The following is an 18743-nucleotide window of genomic DNA, read 5'->3' as shown; positions in this document are numbered from 1 at the left end:
ATCGCGTTGGTTGCGAGGTTCTTGTTTGTTTGTGTAGGTACGGGGCACTTTTGAGGATCCTCCTACTGGATTGATACCTTGGTTCTCAAAAACTGAGGGAAATACTTACGCTACTTTGCTGCATCACCCTTTCATCTTCAAGGGAAAAACCAACGCATGCTCAAGAGGTAGCACGCGGCACTCAAAAATGGAACGAATCATGCCCACTTGCAGGACTGAAGCCTCTGACACGGGAGGAGGTGATCGCCATCAGTGGCTATAACGCGTTCCTGGCGACCACCCTGTCACCGAAGCACCGCATCTACAACTCGGGCAAGGAGACGGACGATTCTGGCATGTTGATGTTCCTCACGGCGTTCCCCAGGGGCTTCGCCATTGAGGTGCTAGACGTGTACAATGGCCCGCCGAGGGTTGCCTTCAAGTTCCGACACTGGGGTTACATGGAGGGGCCGTTCAAGGGGCACCCTCCACACGGCCAGAGGGTCGAGTTCTTTGGGGTCTGCGTCTTCCATATAAGTTCCACAGTATAATTGTGTGTCATTGTCATTCAAAGTTCATATTTACGGTAAGCCAGTAACCGAGAAAACATCATCATGGTTCTCCAACAATGTGATGATAGGTTGACGAGGACACGTGGGTGGAGAAGGCGGAGTACTTCTACGAGTGTGGCAACTTCCTCGTGAGCTTCTTCAGCACGCCTGCTTCTGCTGCTGTTGCATCGGCTTTAGGTTGCCCTCTGATGAGAGTAAACTAGAGAGCGGCAAAATTGACGAAACATGTCACTAGCAGTATCACTGTACTTTTTCTTTTGCGGTTGAAACGATCGATATGATTGACTAGAGGGGGGTGAAACAACAATAACAACAACAACAACAACAACAACAACAACAAGTGCAAGCAAAGAACGCATCACAACAATAGCAAGTAAAGGGAAGAGATAACCACAAGTAGAGCCGGTGGAGATGAGGATGTGTTATCGAAGTTCCTTCCCTTTGGGGGATGTACGTCTCCATTGGAGCGGTATGGAGGCACAATGCTCCCCAAGAAGCCACTAGGGCCACCGTATTCTCCTCACGCCCTCACACAATGCGAGATGTCGTGATTCCACTAGTGGTGCCCCTGAAGGCGGCAACCAAACCATTACAAACAAGGTTGGGGCAATCTCCACAACTTGATTGGAGGCTCCCAACAATACCACAGAGCTTCACCACAATGGAATGTGGCTCCTAGGTGATCTCAATCGTTTAGGGTGCTCAAACACCCAAGAGTAACAAGATCCGCAAGGGATTAGTGGGGGAATCAAATATCTCTTGGTGGAAGTGTAGATCCGGGCCTTCTCAACCAATCCTAGAAAATCAACAAGGTTGATTGGCTAGGAAGAGAGATCGGGCAAAAATTAGCTTTGGAGCAACAATGGAGTTTGGGGGAGGAAGAGGAAAATCTTCTTGGGGAAGAAGACCCCCTTTTATAGTGGGAAGACAAAACCAACCATTATCCACCACCCAGCCTGCAGACGGGCGGTACTACCGCTCCAGGAGCGGTACTACCGCACCCTGAGGGCATCTCAGGAGAGAACGAGAAACAGGGGGAAAAGCAGAGATACGGACGGTGGTGGCCATGGTAGTAGGAGCGGTACTACCACCGAAAGGTTGTACTACCGCTGCCACAACCGCTAGTATTCCAGGGGAAAACAGATAGCACATTAGAGACCCGGAGGTTATACCGTAAAATCTGACATGAAAAGTCAAGGCCCCATCCTTGAGCAGTAGTATGAGTGGTGGTAACAGTAGTACTACCGCTGGTGGCTCTTTGCCCCCACTCCGATGCAAACGGCGGACTACTCCGAAGAGTGGAAAGGAACGATGGGTGCAATATGAGTGTGCACGTGTTGATTCCACCCAAACCTTTCCAACGCGGACCCCGTCTTGATAGTACAGTTTTCCCTACGACTCAAGATCACCAGAAAGGAACCGCGAGAAAGAAAATTGTCTTCTCTTGAAACTTCGAGGGATACGAATCGCCTTGTGCCATATGCTTGTAGTCTGAAATGCTCAGTGCACACGATTAGTCCGCAAACATGTTCACATCAATCACCAAACCACTTAGGGAGAAATATGCCCTAACAATCTCCCCCTTTTTGGGTGATTGATGACAATGTGGGATTTGCACAAAGGATATAGCAAAAGAAGGTGTGCAACCCCACAATCTCCAAAATATAGACAGGCTCCCCCTATATGTGTGCACTATTTTAGATATGCTTTTGGAATTCAAAATACACACATATAGGATCCACACTCCCCCTATATTTTATAGACCAAGCCATACTTGCACAAGTATAAAAGGAGGATAGTAAGCAAGTAACACCATGTGAGCATATGAATAAGAGCATAAGCATAAGGTACAACTCAGAATCAAGTAATAACATAAAGTACTTGACCTAAATAGATAGAGAAGGATAGTTCATATTTCTCACACCATATGGTCTCGGACTTATGGGACAAACACAAACCAAAGCAAACGAAAGCAGTGACAAAGAAAGACACACTCGACTCACGAGACACACACACACACACACACACTGCAAGTGACAAAGAAAGACACACTCAACTCACGACACACTATAAATCCTATACTCTCTCCCCCTTTAGCATCAAGACACCACAAGAGTAGAAAGGACACCTAAGCACGACGGTGGTAGCAACCCTCCAAGACATCATCACACATCCTCCTTCTCCTCCTGAGACTCCTCTACAACAGTTGAAGGTCCTCCAGGGCCATCGTCAGAATCAGTCCACGGGCAGTGAGCAAGGATTCAAGGCTCCTCATTAGTGATCCTGTCCTCAGACTCATTAGGAACAGTGAGGCAAACATGCCTCATCATGGCCTTGTATCGACGACGGGCCATCTTGTCAGCAACATGAGCCTTATACTGACCCTGGGCCTGAAGGCAAAACAACTTCTTCATCTTCTATTTGAGCTTCTTAGACCAAGATGGCTTGTCGGTGTCAAAACCGGCGGATCTCGGGTAGGGGGTCCCGAACTGTGCGTCTAGGCGGATGGTAACAGGAGATAAGGGACACGATGTTTTTACCCAGGTTCAGGCCCTCTCGATGGAGGTAAAACCCTACTCCTGCTTGATTGATATTGATGATATGGGTAGTACAAGAGTAGATCTACCACGAGATCAGAGAGGCTAAACCCTAGAAGCTAGCCTATGGTATGATTGTTGTTCGTCCTACGGACTAAAACCCTCCGGTTTATATAGGCACCGAAGAGGGTTAGGGTTACACAGAGTCGGTTACAATGGTAGGAGATCTACATATCCGTATCGCCAAGCTTGCCTTCCACGCCAAGAAAAGTCCCATCCGGACACGGGACGAAGTCTTCAATCTTGTATCTTCATAGTCTAGGAGTCCGGCCGAAGATGATAGTTCGGCTATCCGGACACCCCCTAGTCCGGGACTCCCTCAGTAGCCCCTGAACCAGGCTTCAATGACGACGAGTCCGGCGCGCATATTGTCTTCGGCATTGCAAGGCTGGTTCCTCCTCCGAATACTTCATAAAAGATTTTGAACACAAGGATAGTGTCCGGCTCTGCAAAATAAGTTCCACATACCACCGTAGAGAGATTAATATTTACACAAGTTCAATCTGCTGACGTATTTCGTGGCGTGACATCACACCACGGCCAAGCCTTTATTCGAATCGTTTTTACTATCCCACCTCAGCGCGTTTAGCGAGGTGGTTTCCTTGGCACGTCCTGTCGAAGCAGAGATCGTGTCCCCTTATTCCGGGATTCTCATTAATACGGGCGTAGGTAACCCAACCGTGCCCATTGGCACGTCTCCTCTATCGAAGGCGAGTCCCGAACGGTCACGGGGAAGGCTCTTGGTATTCAACCTCTTTATAAAGAGACCAAGGCTCCACTCTTTTCTTTCAATCTCAATTGAATCCGCCCTTTGCCTCGAGTTCCAACACCCAAAGCTCCAGATTCAGGAGCTTCGGACCTTTGATGATGTCCGGCTCCGACCTGAAAGGCTGGTGGATTCCTTCCTCCATTACGGAAGAAGACGTGCTAAAGCTAAGAGATGCCAGGTATCTAACTGGCGAAATTTCGCATAGGCTGCCTGCCCAAGGGCAGGTTATTCCCACTCCCAAGCCTGGTGAAAGCATGGTGTTCGCGTCTCACTTCCTTCGGGGGCTAAGCTTCCCGACGGACCCCTTCGTGAGGGGGCTCATGTTTTACTATGGGCTGGAGTTTCATGACTTGGATCCGGAGTCCATCCTCCACATCTCATCATTCATTGTCGTATGCGAAGTCTTCCTCCGCATCACCCCTCACTTCGGATTGTGGCTCAAGACCTTCAAAGTGGAGCCGAAGATGATCAAGGGGCAGCAGGCAGAGTGCGAAGGGGCTGTTATAAGCAAGAATGCTGATGCTCCATGGACCGAGGGCTCTTTTCAAGAGGAGCTCAGCCTATGGCAACAAGAGTGGTTTTATATCACAGCTCCCAGGGGCACCAAATGGGTGGCGCCACCTGCCTTTCGCTCGGGTCCTCCATCGCGGCTGGTGTCATGGCTCAATAAAGGACTTGACTGGGGGCCGTCCAAGGACGTGCCCTTGTTGCAGGGCCGCATTCAAGATCTCCTAGAGAGAGATCACTCTGATCGTAGTAGCGCAGGTCATGCTGATTCGTCACATCCTGCCCTGCAAACGTTGCCCCCTCCGCCTGTGGGAATTTAACCCGGAGGGACCACGAGCTCTCCAACATTTCATGGGCGCGACGCCCGTGGAGATGTACAAGCTTTTCTTCGGATCACAAGCGATGTGTCCGGACTTGACCGAGGACGCAGGTCTGAGCTGCAATCGCCCGGATACTCAAGTAAGTAGCCCTGTACCCGGACACGCTATCCCATGTTTATCATGAATTTGTTCTCAAAAGAGCTGTCCTTTGAACAGGAGTGGATAGCAAAAGCAAAGCTAATCAGGTGTCCGGCCCCCCTCCCTGAGACCACGCCGGATCCCGTGTTAACCAAGATGCTGGAGGTTGCGCCTTTGGAAGAAGGTGAAGGGGGGAACAAGGAAGCTACCGCCTCCGCGAAGGAGGTTGTTGGGAAAGGAGGGATCGAGAATCCCTCCATCCAGGGGAAGAAGAGGACCGCCTCGGAAGACCCGGAGACCAAGGTCTCAAAGCGGGGGAAGAAATCGTCAGAGGGTCCTGCGCCGAGGGATGCCTCAGCCGCATTGTGCCCCCAAGGGGATTAGCGCTCCACCAAGCCGTAAGTAAAAAGGGGAGTTCTTTAAAATAAAGGATATCCCTGCCCTATTTCTGATAACTGAAATTTTACCTTGTAGTTCGGATCTCAGCCCTTCTCAGCAGAGCTCATCTTCGGGGGATCTTCGTCCGGAGATGATAGAGAGCGAAACGCCTCCCCCTGTCGTACTGTCTTACGAGGCGGGCGACCCTGAGGTGTCATCGCGGAGGGTTTCTCCGAGTCCGGCGGGGCCGGAAGGTAGTCGTATGTCCCCTCGAAGCCCTCCGCGTCCGGCCTTCGAAAAAGGCCATCGGACGAGTCCGGCACCATATGGTGTATGGTCGGAGGAGCTGAAGGATCTGCTCGGACGAGCGTCTATCTCAGAAGATCACCGTGCGTTAATGGGTATGGTGATTGAAAGGATTTCATCCGCTGAGAGAGGATTGCATGAAGCCATCAGAAGTTTACTGATAGGTTTTGAGGTACGTGAAATGATGTACCTTTTGACAGTTCCGCATATAAAATGCGCCCTGTGTAGATAGTAGCCCCTGAGACTCGGTGTGTTGTCAAAAATGACAACGCGCCGAGGATCATAATCCCAAGTATAATATGTCGCCCTCCCTATGTAGGTGGCGAAGTGTCCGGTGGCTGGCCGGACTGATGGATTTGCCGAACTAAAGCGGCAACTTGACGTGGCGGATGCCGACATCGCGCTTGTCAATAAGCGTCTTGACGAGTCACAAGGTATGTGATTTCTCCGCGGACACCTGGTAAGGGAGCTTGATGCATGTGCCTTACAACATGTATGCTTGATGCAGATGGTGCCGCTGCCATGGAGAACCTTCGGGCGGAGCTCGCCCGAACCAAGGAGCAGGACAGAAAAAGTGATGCGGCTGCCTTAAAGGCGGCCGAAGAGCTAAAAGCTAAATAGGCTGCTCACTGCCGAAGCAAGAAGGAAATGGCCGAGATGGCCATGAAGTTGAAGAATGATGCCGACCGCTGCAAGCATCTTGAAAAGGAAGATCAAGAGGTGCAAGAGGGCCACAACCGAGGCCAAGGATGCTCGCTCTGCGATGAGAGCTATGAAGGAGCAGCTGCGTCAGGCCGGGGATATCGCGGCTGGAAAGCTCTTCCTGCTGCAGAGGAGGTTCACAGATCCTAAATATGCTCAGTTGGATGGGCTGTGGAGTTCGGAGGATGCTTATCTGGACTTGGCGGCAAGTGCCGCGGACGCGGCCGAACACTTCCGAGATCAAAAGGATCACGAAATGGAAAAGGTTTTTTGGTCGCAGTTCCATAATCCAGAGCGCCCTCTTCCATTAATCGATCGCTTGGCCAAATGGGTGGAGCTGAATAGGTTATCCGGACCTGCCATGAAGGATGTCGTGAGTCTTTTGTGGCTGAAAAGGCCCGAGCCGAAGAGTTATTTTGGCTTAGTGAAGCAGTTCCTTGGTGCGGTGCCACATATCAATGCAATGAGGAGGTCGGCATGCATAGAGGGTGCGCGGATGGCTCTTGCCCGTGTCAAGACATACTAGGCGGAGATGAAAGCCACGATGTTGCATCCCAAGATTCGGACGGAAGCCGAGTACCTGTCGAGCACTATTTTCAGGAAGTTCTGCAGGGCGCTCGTTTAATAGAGACGCAGTGCTCGAAGGATATTATGTTCTAATAACATGTATTTATTGTGAAACAATGTTTTGATGAAATATGAAAGCTTTTTATACTTGTGCCTGCAAGAATTAAAATACCTCTTGTGCGGCCATTTATGTATATGTGTATATAACCTGAAAGATGGCAGTCTTCGGCATCAGCCCCCACGCATATAATGTGGGGGTGTTTGCAAAAGGCGCATTTTCACACTTGATCCAACGTCTTGGTCCTACAAAGGAGCTGGTAGCGCAGCAAACTAGGCAACCGGACTATAATGCTTTATCACTTTCACTTAGCCATAGGAGTTTGACAGTGGGGCTACTATCACTAGTAGAAAACGGACCAATGGTCCAGGCCGGCCCAGCCCATTAGTCCTGGTTCAATCTAGAACCGGGACCAATGGGGGCATCGGACCCGGTTCGTGAGCCCCGGGGGGCGGCCGGGCCACGTGGGCCATTGGTCCCGGTTCGTCTGGACCTATTGGTCCCGGTTGGTGGGACGAACCGGGACCAATGGACCTCGCTCCTGGCCCAACACCATTGGTCCCGGTTGGTGGCTTGAACCGGGACCAAAGGCTGCCCATTAGTCCCGATTCAGGCCACCAACCGGGACTAAAGGGTTGGTCCTCGTTGCGGCCAGAGTTTAGTCCCACCTCGCCAACCGAAGGGGGCTTAGACCAGTTTATAAGCCCCTCCCTCTCTGCCTTATTGAGCTCCTCTCAAAATGAAAATAGATGCCCTTATACAGGGAATTTAACCTAAATTCATACTGAATTTCTCTGAAGTTAGTAGAAATTTATTATGAATTTATGTTGAATTTTCTCTATAAGCGCATCTATGCTCATTTCTGAGTAGTTTTTTGTATAGTTTTTTTCTTTTTGGTAAAGTTAAACACAACTATTTTTTCTTCTATTTATTTCTAAGTAGTTTTTTATATAGTTTTTTTTCTTTTCTGCTATATTTATTTTTTTTTCTTTTTATTTCTGAGCTGTAATAAGTCATTAAAAATAAGCATCTATGCTCATTTTTTAGTAAAGTTAATCACAAATATTTTTTCTTCTATTTATTTTTTTCTTTTTATTTCTGAGTTGTAATAAGTCATTAAAAAATAAGCATCTATGCTCATTTTTTTAGTAAAGTTAATCAAAATTATTTTTTCTTCTATTTATTTCTGAGTGGTTTTTTATATAGTTTTTTTCTTTTCTACTACATTTATTCTTTTCTTTTTATTTCTGAGTTGTAATAAGTCATTAAAAATAAGCATCTATGCTCATTTTTTAGTAAAGTTAATCAAAACTATTTTTGCTTCTATTTATTTCTTAGTGGTTTTTTATATAGTTTTTTTTCTTTTCTGCTATATTTATTTTTTTCTTTTCATTTCTGAGTTGTAATAAGTCATTAAATATAAAAAAGAGGCGCAATGCTCATTAATTTGCTTCAAGCCTTTCGGAATAGTGTCAACTGCACTACACATAGCTCTGTGCAGTCTACCCTATTCCTCAAGGCTTGAAGCTAACCAACGTGCAGGTGAGCATTGAGCCTCTTCGTTATCGTCTCTACACTCAGGGCTTATAAACAGCTGCGAGTGCCTCTCGCTTGGCGAGGTGGGACTAAAAAAATAGCTGCAGGAAGAATCAACTAAAAACAGCTGCAGAAAATAAAAAAGTAGTTAGACGGGTCCATTGGTACCGGTTGGTGGCACCAACCGGTACCAATGCCCCTCTTTGGTCCCGGTTGGTGGAACCAACCGGGACCAATGCCCCTCTTTTGTCCCGGTTGGAGCCACCAACCGGGACCAAAGGTCTTCGTTTCCCGCCCTTTGGGCTGCTGAAAAGAGGCCATTGGTCCCGGTTGGTGGCTCCAACCGGGTCTAAAGGGGGGCATTAGTCCCGGTTGGTTTCACGAACTGGGACCAAAGCCTTTGCTATATATACAACACTTAGCGCGACTTCGATCTCTCCTCCTCCACTCCCGTCACCGCGTCTCCCTGCCGCCACCTCGCCGTCTCCGCCCTGCCTCGACGCCGTCGCCGCCCCGCCCCGCCACGCCTCGATGCCGTCGCCGCCCCGCCCAGCCCCGCCCCGCGCGCCGTCGCCGCCCGCCCCGCCCAGCCCTGCCCCGCGCGCCGTCGCCGCCCGCCCCGCCGCCGGGATCGACGTCGCCGCCCCGGCCCGCGCCGCCTCGACGTCCTCGCCGCCCCGCTCCGCACCTCGCCGTCGCCGTCGCCGGCCGTGAGCATTTTTTTTGTTAGATTTTTTGTAGATTTTTCTGTAGTTCATAGATTTTTTTTGTTAGGTTAGATGTGTAGTAATTTAGATATGTAGTTCATAGATTTTTTTTGTTAGATTAGATTTTTTTGTTAGATTAGATGTGTAGTAATTAATATGTTCATATTATGTTAGATTTTTTTTGTTAGATTAGATGTGTAGTAATTAATTTGTTCATATTATGTTAGATTTTTTTTCTGTTAATAGATTTTTTTGGTGATATTATTATTGAATATGCATGTTTGGTGATATTATTGTTAATAGATTTTTTGGTGATATTTAGATTGTGTAATTAATTTTGTTCATAGAATTTTAATGATTTTTTTTTCATAGTATTTAGAAAAAGGAAAAAAATAAGAAGTAGTTTATATATAGTTGAACTAGCTAGTTGATTTAATAAACTAATTTATTTTACTATATATAGAAGTAGTTTGTTTTTAGTAAGTACTACTTATTTATTTATAGTAAGTGCTTAGTAGTTGAACTAGATAGTTGATTTAATTAATAAAACTACTTTATTTAACTATATATAGAAGTAGTTCCTGCATCGACGTCGGCGATGCCTATCCCGCATCCTCATCGTCGTCGACTCGGCGGTGGAGGCCTGCTTGATCAGGGCCATGTTCGGGACTGGGCTCCGCCGGGCTGGTATTGGGAGGTGCTACCTTCCGGGGGACGTAGGTTGGTGAGGAAGCAGCCCGTTGTTGACCCGATCCTTGTTTGGTGGCGGTCGCGTGGTCCAGTGACGGTGGTGAGGCGAGGAGGACGAGCACGTCCATCGCTACATGGTTGCATTGGAGGGCAGGTTCGACAATACCTGGCAGGTTCTTGAGGGATCTCACTGGAGCTATGATCTTATGATGGTTCCTTATCTTTGGGTGTCCACCGCCCGCGTCGATACCTGTTGGGCGCTACGGTTTTAGTTGTATTAGTGATAATATTCGACGATGTACGAACACCAAGAGATGATGTACTTTTGCTTATAATTATTGAATGCATGCTAATTTGAATACTATACTTTACTTTATGATTTGGTTTTGCTTATTTTATGATTTGGTTTTGCTTATTGAATGCTCATATTGGATAAGTTCTCCTTCATTCCCGTGTGCTAGACAATTTGGTATAATAATGCATTCGGGAATGGAAGGAGGAGCTACGTACATGGATCATCGATAGTCAACCCGTGATTAATAATAATGATGTAGTTTAATATTTGAATTATGAACATAGGCCGGAAATGTCGTACTCATCGGACGACGAAAACCGCCCGGGGGAGTGCGACTGGTTTCACGACGACCGAGGTATCTGCGACAGGTTCATTGAGCTGGACGAAGATCGGCGCTTCAGCATTAAGCTCGAGGAGACCTGCGATGTTCATACGGTACGCAATGACGACAATAGTTTTTTTCGTAATTAAGCATGACTTCAACTATTTTAACGTGTATTTTTCATCTTTTCCAATTCGACTAGCTTATCCCATGCTTTGCAAGACGCTATGTCTTGGAGAGGATGGGTTTTGAAGACCATGAAAGTTTCGAAACCAAAAAAATTATCCTAAGTACCCATCATGGTGTGGATTTTCAAGTAAAGCTGTACAATGCTCAGAGTGTAACCCATTTTGGTTGCAAAAATTGGGAAGCACTTTGCAAGATGTATGGTCTTGATGAGGGTATGCTTGTCACCATGGATCTTGGTGATCCTACAATCGAGCAAGAGAGACCTTCGATTTGGGTCCTTGTGGATACACCTCCAATTCTTCCCCCATGTGAGCTTAACATAGTTATTAAGTAATTTATATTGTTTATTTCAAAATATATAGTTGACAACTTATCTCCATTGACAGCTTATTTTCATTGTTCAAAGAATGTGCGGAAGATGGTAGACAGAACCTACTACACCGAAGGCTCCGAATTAACTTATCAGGAGAAAAATCATCTGGTCGCATTTTGTACTGATCTTGAGAATTACAATATCTACAATCAAACTCCTCAACATTATGGTCAATACGTGCCACTAGTGCACGTGTTGAACTACGGTAACTACCATGGAGATACCCTGGTAAGATTATTTTTTACTATTACAACATCCGTGCATCTTTTTGCACACTTCTAAAACTAGTACATCATTGCTAACTACGAAGTTATTACTATGTTTTTCAATAGATAATCATGAATGATTGTGTGCCTCATCTGATGTATACGCATGGTAGCCTTCATGTTTTGAACATACAACCAGGTCGTCCTACGAATCTCAACTGTCCATACCGGGTTTCTAAAAGAAGTGGAGACATTACAATCAAAGAATGGAAAAAATGTATGGACAGTCGTAAAGAGCTTCTTGGAAGCAAAAAGCAGCGAAGGGCAAGAATTGGAGACAGGATGATCTCCATTCTTCATGATGGAGAGTCAGGGGCTATATTGTTTTATGCTATTTTACGTGTTTAGGTCCTACCTGATACTGATGATCATGTGCTAAGAACAATTATGTAGGGTTGGGTTCGATGACTATGAGGATGATGATCGTATGACTTATTATTAATAACGAGTAGAAGTTGTATGATGATGCATGATATTAGTAGGACTTGTTATTATTATATATATATATATATATATATATATATATATATGATCATGATGATGTATGATGCGAGCATGCATGAGCATGTTATATCAGCGGGTGAAATGAACATATATAGCAGCAGCGTTGATAAACCAAGGACGAAGATATAAGAGAGGACACTTCTCTCTATTAGCTAGCTAATAACAACCTAAAAATAACCCACAAAACCCCTAAAGCAGCCACTTTTCTAAAAAAACATGGACTTTTGGTCCCAGTTGGTGCCACCAACCGGGACCAAAGGCCCCCCTAACTGGGCTCGGCGGACCGGCCACGTGGAGGCACATCTGTCCCGGTTCGTGTTTGAACCGGGACTAATGGGTGGAGGCATTAGTAACGACCCATTAGTCCCAGTTCATGAACCGGGACTAAAGGCCCTTACGAACCGGTACTAATAGGTGTTTTTCTACTAGTGTATATAGCCCCTAAGGGCACCGCGCTCACCCGAATTCGGGGCGCATATGTGCCTGACGGGGAAATGGCCCTTCGTCAATGCGGAGGAATCCTATAGATTCTAGCGAGTCATCGAGTGGTTGACCAGTCTCACGCTATATCATGACAGTCAGTTTTCGGCTTTCTCTACTGAGGTGCTCGCCTGGCCGAACCGAGGCACAATCGCAGTAGTTCTCCTGGTGCAGCGTTAGCCAATAGAGTGGAACGTAAGGCAGCAAAACACAGGAGCCGGGCAAACCCAACATTTTACCAAAGACATGATTCGGAGGTGATGCATATAAGGCCTAACTCGAGACGCCGAACACTCCCTAAGGTATTCGGTCTTTATGAAAACGGGCCGAACAACGCCCTTTGTAGTAAGCCCCTGGTGTCCGGTTACGCGCAAAATTCTGACGTGGCCCATGCCAAAACACCAGCCTCCTCCTCGGTTATAGCAAGAAACCGGGGGATGTGTATAAACAAGAGACAGTAAAAAAGGTTTACGCAGGGTCTTAATCTGAAAAGAATCCTTCCAACGGGTCCCTACTGCACGTCTGCGCCTGTGTCTCCGTTGTGCCGTATCCTGGACGGGTGTCGCACGGTGTTCATCTGTAAAAGAGAGGAACTTAGTTGAAAAAGATCGTGCGAAAATGTACGTTATATTAAATAAACAAAGTACGTTTCAAAAAATGAATGAAATTGAGCTTTATTGTCTCTTGTTGTATATGCGCGGAGCCCCTAGTGCGGGGCTATGTGGCTGGTAAGCCCCTGTATGTTTACGCCGGACTCGTCTAACCGTGTCCGGGGTCTGAACGACCTGTTTAGGTGCTTGGATTAGTGAAGCCGGTTTAGTGTGTGGCCGTCGAGGCAGTCACACAATCTTCCGCGCTCGAGGAACACTCGATATTTCCCTTTAAGGAGATGATGCCTCGTGGACCGGGCATTTTAAGTGTGAGGGATGCATAATGCAGTATTGCGTTAAAGCGGGCGAAAGCTTCGCGCCCCAGTAGTGCTTGATAGCTACTTGTTAATGGGGCGAGGTGGAAGGCTAGCTTTTTGCGGCGGAAGTTGTCGGGTGAGCCGAACACAACTTCTAGCAATAGAGAGCCCGTACAATGGGCATATGGGCCTGGCATTACCCCTTGAAAGGAAGTGTTGCTATGGCGAATTTTGGTTGGTTCTATCCCCATTTTGCGGATTGTGTTCTGATATAGCAGGTTTAGATCACTGCCGCCGTCCATTAGGACTTGTGTAAATTGGAGTCCGTCGATTATCGGATCTAAATCAAGGCAGTCCATCCTGCATTCCGGATACTTCTAGAGTAATCCTGATGGTCGAAGGTGATTGGTTTTGACAACCAATGGCGGGACTCCTCTGGGATAGGCCGTATGGCGCGTATATCTATGGGCGCCATTCTATTTTTCCCTTTTGTCACGCAAAGTGAGTTTACTGATTTGACTTCTTGTGGGAAATTCTTTTGTTGTCCGGTGCTCTGCTTGTGGGGTTCGTCATCGTCCTCGCTTGGTGTGTCGAGCCCCTTGTGTTCGGCGTTTAGTTTGCCGGACTATTTGAAGACCCAACAATCTCTGTGGGTACGATTTGCAGGCTTCCGGGGGGTACTGTGGATTTGGCATACCCTGTCCAAGATTTTGTTTAAGTTAGATAGCTCATCCCTGTTATCCTTAGGGGGTCATTTTTTATGATTCTGCCGTGAGCTTTTGAATCCGGTGTTGACTGTCGTGCTCTTCGGGCTGCTTCCCTTTGTTCGGCACTGGTCCTTGCTACGTCGTGGTTTCCCGTTTCCATCCCTGACTTCGGATGTACTTGGGTCGCTGGTACTGCATCTTGCCAGCCAGCTATCCTCTCCCGCGCAAAAGCGGGTCATGAGGCTTGTTAATGTGGCCATTGTTCTTGGCTTTTCTTGGCCGAGGTGTCTGGCGAGCCATTCATCTCGGACGTTGTGTTTGAAAGCTGCTAAGGCTTCGGCGTCTGAACAGTCGACTATTTGGTTCTTTTTAGTGAGGAATTTGTTCCAGAATTTTTGGCTGACTCTCCGGGTTGTTGGGTTATGTGACTTAAATCGTCTGCATCCGGAGGTCGGACATAGGTCCCTTGAAAATTTGCCCGAAAAGCATCCTCGAGCTCTTCCCAACTTCCAATGGTGTTTTCGGGGAGGCTTTTGAGCCAATGCCGGGCTGGCCCTTTGAGCTTGAGGGGTAAGTATTTTATGGCGTGGAGGTCATCTCCTCTAGCCATGCGTATGTGGAGGATGTAATCCTCGATCAAGACTCCAGGGTCTGTTGTTCTGACGTATGCCTCTATGTTTACGGGCTTGAATCCCGCTGGGAATTCATAATCCAAAACCTCGTCGGTGAAACATAGGGGGTGTGCGGCACCCCTGTATTTAGGTGTACCGTAGTATTTGGATACTTGATGTGTTGCATTGCTTACTATAGCTTGCTTTCTTGGCCCGTAGATAGATCTAACTGGGCCATCTTTTTTATGCGAATCCGTGTGCGGATTGCGGGCCGGCTTGTGTGCGGCGCCGTTTGCCGCTCTATGTTTACCATGGGGTCGTCTATCCGACCGAGTGGTCTCCTTGTTTTTTGATTGCGGGGGCTCTATGGCCTCCTCATCGAATTCGGGCAGTAGTTTTCGCTTCGGGTAGCTCTTTGTTCGGCGACTATCGCCGTATTTGTCTGCGGTGTTGAGTACTTTGCTCCATCTGATTCTGAGTGCATATTCCGGTGTTTTGAGCTTCTGCTTCTGTTTTTTCAGGCTACGTGCAGTGGCGACGAGCCTTTCGTGGAGGTTCTTCTGCTCTAGAACTTGTCCGGTGTGAGATCGTCCGGACTGTTATATTCGCCGGGGACAGGTTGTTTATTCAGATTGTCCTGTTCGGACGGTTGCTCGATAGCATGTTCGTCGTCCACCGGTTCACCATGCTCTATGGCTGGGTCTGCATGGCTGCTGTCTTTGTCGAGGCGGGACTTTGAGCGGCACTTACGTCGCCGTTTTGACTGCTTTTTGAGGGAATGATCCCTCGTGACGTCCCGTTGTTCCTCATCGTCGCTTCCTTTAGGTGTGTCCACCATGTATATATCGTGAGATGAGGTGGCTGTCCAGTGCCCTATAGCTGCTGGTTCATGTTTGTCTTCTACATCATCGTCCATACCGTTGAAGTCTTTGGAGTCGAAGTCGAGCACGTCGTTTAAACTTTCAACAGTGGCTACGAAGTGGGTGGTGGGTGGGCTTCGCATTTCTTCGTCGTCCGCATCCCAACCTTCCTGACCATAGTCCGGCCAGGGCTCTCCTGATAGAGAGAGAGACTTTAGTGAATTCAGGATGTCGCCAAAGGGCGAGTGCCGAAAGATGTCCGCGGCGGTGAGCTCCATGATCAACGCCCAGTCGGATTCGATTAGCCGGGGCGCGGAAGGTTCGGAGTCCGGAGAGGAGTCCGGCACCTTGGAGTCGCGAGCTTCGCAAAGGACAGGGTTGGTGTTCGGCTCAATCGTTGTAGAGATAGCAGCCCCCGAGGCGGTGTCCAGCCACCTGTCCTCGATCGGCGCAGTCGACTCCAAGCTAAGGGTCGGAGCGGACACTGGTGCGGCCTCCAGGGCACTGTTCGGCGGCAGAGCTAGATCGTGCCCATCGTGATGGTGCGGCACGCTTGGCTGTGGCTCGAACCCGTCGAAGATCAAGTCTCCGCGGGCGTCAGCCGTGTAGTTCAAACTTCCAAATCTGACCTGATGGCCAGGGGCGTAGCTTTCAATCTGCTCCATATGGCCAAGCGAATTGGCCCGCAGTGCAAAGCCGCCGAATATGAAGATCTGTCCAGGGAGAAAAGTCTCACCCTGGACCGCATCATTGTTGATGATCGAAGGAGCCATCGGGCCTAAAGATGATGACACAGAGGAACTCTCAATGAAGCACCAATGTCGGTGTCAAAACCGGTGGATCTCGGGTAGGGGTCCCGAACTGTGCGTCTAGGCAGATGGTAACAGGAGACAAGGGACATGATGTTTTTACCCAGGTTCGGGCCCTCTCGATGGAGGTAAAACCCTACTCCTGCTTGATTGATATTGATGATATGGGTAGTACAAGAGTAGATCTACCACGAGATCGGAGAGGCTAAACCCTAGAAGCTAGCCTATGGTATGGTTGTTGTTCGTCCTACAGACTAAAACCCTCCGGTTTATATAGGCACCAAAGAGGGTTAGGGTTACACAGAGTCGGTTACAATGGTAGGAGATCTACATATCCGTATCGCCAAGCTTGCCTTCCACGCCAAGGAAAGTCCCATCCGGACACGGGACGAAGTCTTCAATCTTGTATCTTCATAGTCTAGGAGTCCGGCCGAAGATGATAATTCGGCTATCCGGACAACCCTAGTCCGGGACTCCCTCATGGCTCCTCAGAAGGCTCATAGTCCTGCTCATCATCATCATCATCATCATCATCATCATCAGACCTAATTTTATCATGCTCTTGTGTGACAGGAGCGGTTATCCCCCACTTCTCCTTCTGCCTCAGCTGAAAGACATCATGAGACATTAGGTCTCCAGTGAGAAGCTCCTCAGTAGGAAACGTAGAAGCCCATGTCTCCTCAATGAGCCACATCAGATAAGGGCCATAAATGATGCACTTGCGCTCCAAGATCACACAACAAAGCTCCAACCACATAACATGAGAAACATCTAACACCTCCTAAGAGCCCTGCTCCTTCTGACAGAAAATAAGGAGATCCACTAGAAAGGAATGCACCTGATCCTGATTGCCAACACGAGGGAACAGAGTGTTCCTAAAGATCCTATGCATGATATAAAGAAAGGGCCAAAGCTCATAAGAGACATGTATAGTATCAGACACCTTCTTGCTAGAGTACTGCCACAAAGCCTCCTTGTGAGTAGCATTGATCTCACAATGAGGGCGAAACCCAACTGGGTTTTGGGCGCCCTTGTCTTCATATGACAACAACTCCATAAAGTTCTTCCAAGGAGCAGACAGACGCCTACCATTGGTCATCCAGGTGAGGGTCATGCCCTCATCATGCCCAAACTGTACTGTGGCATTGGTCCACAAGCCCAGCATCAAAATCCTTGTTGAAAGAGATGATCCTCTTGATGTCCAGCTCCTCGCACCTCTGAAGTGTGGCCCCAAAGTACAGCAAGTCCCTCTCCATGTGAGAGAGATCAACAGACTTGACCTTCACAAACAGATTCCTCTTTGCCTTCCCAAGGTTGGAAAAAGCGGTAGGCGTAAGCGAGGCGGTTGGCCTTCGCCTAGTGCCTAGGCGGTGCTTAAGTGCCCTAGTCACGGCCTAGGCGGTAATATAGTTTTACTATCAGGGTGTATTTGTGAGTATTATATGTGTGTCAATACTAATTCAGGGCATACAAATAAGTTAACTGCCACCTACGGCCATTGGAATATGGACCATTTGGCATATCAGTGCAATATGGAATGATTCCTCGTTTGGGTAGACAATTCCTTGCTTGCACTGCCTAGACATCCATTTATGCCCTGGGCGAGGCGTTTTGCCATCGCCTAGTGCCTAGGCGTGCCTAAGCGCCTCCTAGGCACTGCCTTTTCCAACAGAGCCTTCAACACATCATATAAGATAGACTGTTGAAACTTGTTCCAGAACATGCGATGAACAAGTGAAGGATCCTGAGGCTCCCTGTATGGATTGCGCTTGCGATTTGTACCAAACTCCAAAGCAGAAATTTCATGGGCTCCCTTGACCCCCTTCTTATTGGTCGCAATGACTTTGACTCTCCATCTGGACTGCTCATTGGAGCCCCTCTCTGGCACTGCCACCTTCTAGCAAGGTGCTACCTACTGGCACATCAGCAGACCGGTAGCACTTGGAGCCATCGGTACACTCAGGATTCTTGCGGCGAGCCTGATGTCTGGAGCTACTACCACCTGGAACACACACACAAAAACCACGAAAGAGGCAAATTGCATAAGCCAAGAGAGAGAGACAAAGCACCACAAGAGTGAAGATGGAATGGAGAACAACTGACTTTGAGATCCCTGAGCGGTAGTACCGCACCTCCCAGCGGTAGTACCTTCCACAAACGGTTGTACCGCTCGGGGAGCGGTAGTACCGCTCGAGGCGGATGTCAACAGGGCTGACAACTGCCTCGAGGAGGTCTGGTAGTACCGGAGATGCCAAATTCAAATATTCGCGGTTAAATCTTCTATCTACCTACTCTAGTTGTCTTCTACGTCCTACTCATAACCCAATTTGGCCAAAAATCAAAAGATGCACTAGATATTGCCCTAAAACTTAGATCCAAAAACTAGAACCAACGAGGAGAAGATTGGGGGCAATTCCGACATCCATGGCAAGAGGAAGTGGTGGGGAACGATCCCACTAGACGAAAACGCGGAAGACGTCCCAGAGACGGCGGCCCGGCGGCTGCCCTCTTCTACCTGTTCGTCGTTTGAGAGGGAGAGAGGGGTGAGGGGTGAGTGGATGGGTATGGGGAGAGAAACCTCCCCTACCCCGATT

At 48.1% G+C, this 18743-nt stretch overlaps 1 protein-coding gene across 1 annotated transcript in view; it reads left to right on the top strand.

Annotated features, from left to right (window-relative positions):
* LOC123067473 (pathogen-related protein-like) overlaps nt 1–18743 on the top strand; it is a 117180-nt gene that overhangs the window by 85236 nt on the left and 13201 nt on the right. Inside the window, exons 4-5 of the mRNA XM_044490255.1 lie at nt 214–524; nt 620–745. Of these exons, the coding sequence (XP_044346190.1) occupies nt 214–524; nt 620–745 (437 nt within the window). The remainder of the gene's footprint in view (nt 1–213; nt 525–619; nt 746–18743) is intronic.

The sequence above is a fragment of the Triticum aestivum genome, chromosome 3B (assembly GCF_018294505.1).
Source record: "Triticum aestivum cultivar Chinese Spring chromosome 3B, IWGSC CS RefSeq v2.1, whole genome shotgun sequence".
Classification (NCBI taxonomy): Eukaryota; Viridiplantae; Streptophyta; class Magnoliopsida; order Poales; family Poaceae; genus Triticum; species Triticum aestivum.
This window is presented reverse-complemented; position numbering and strand designations above follow the sequence as displayed.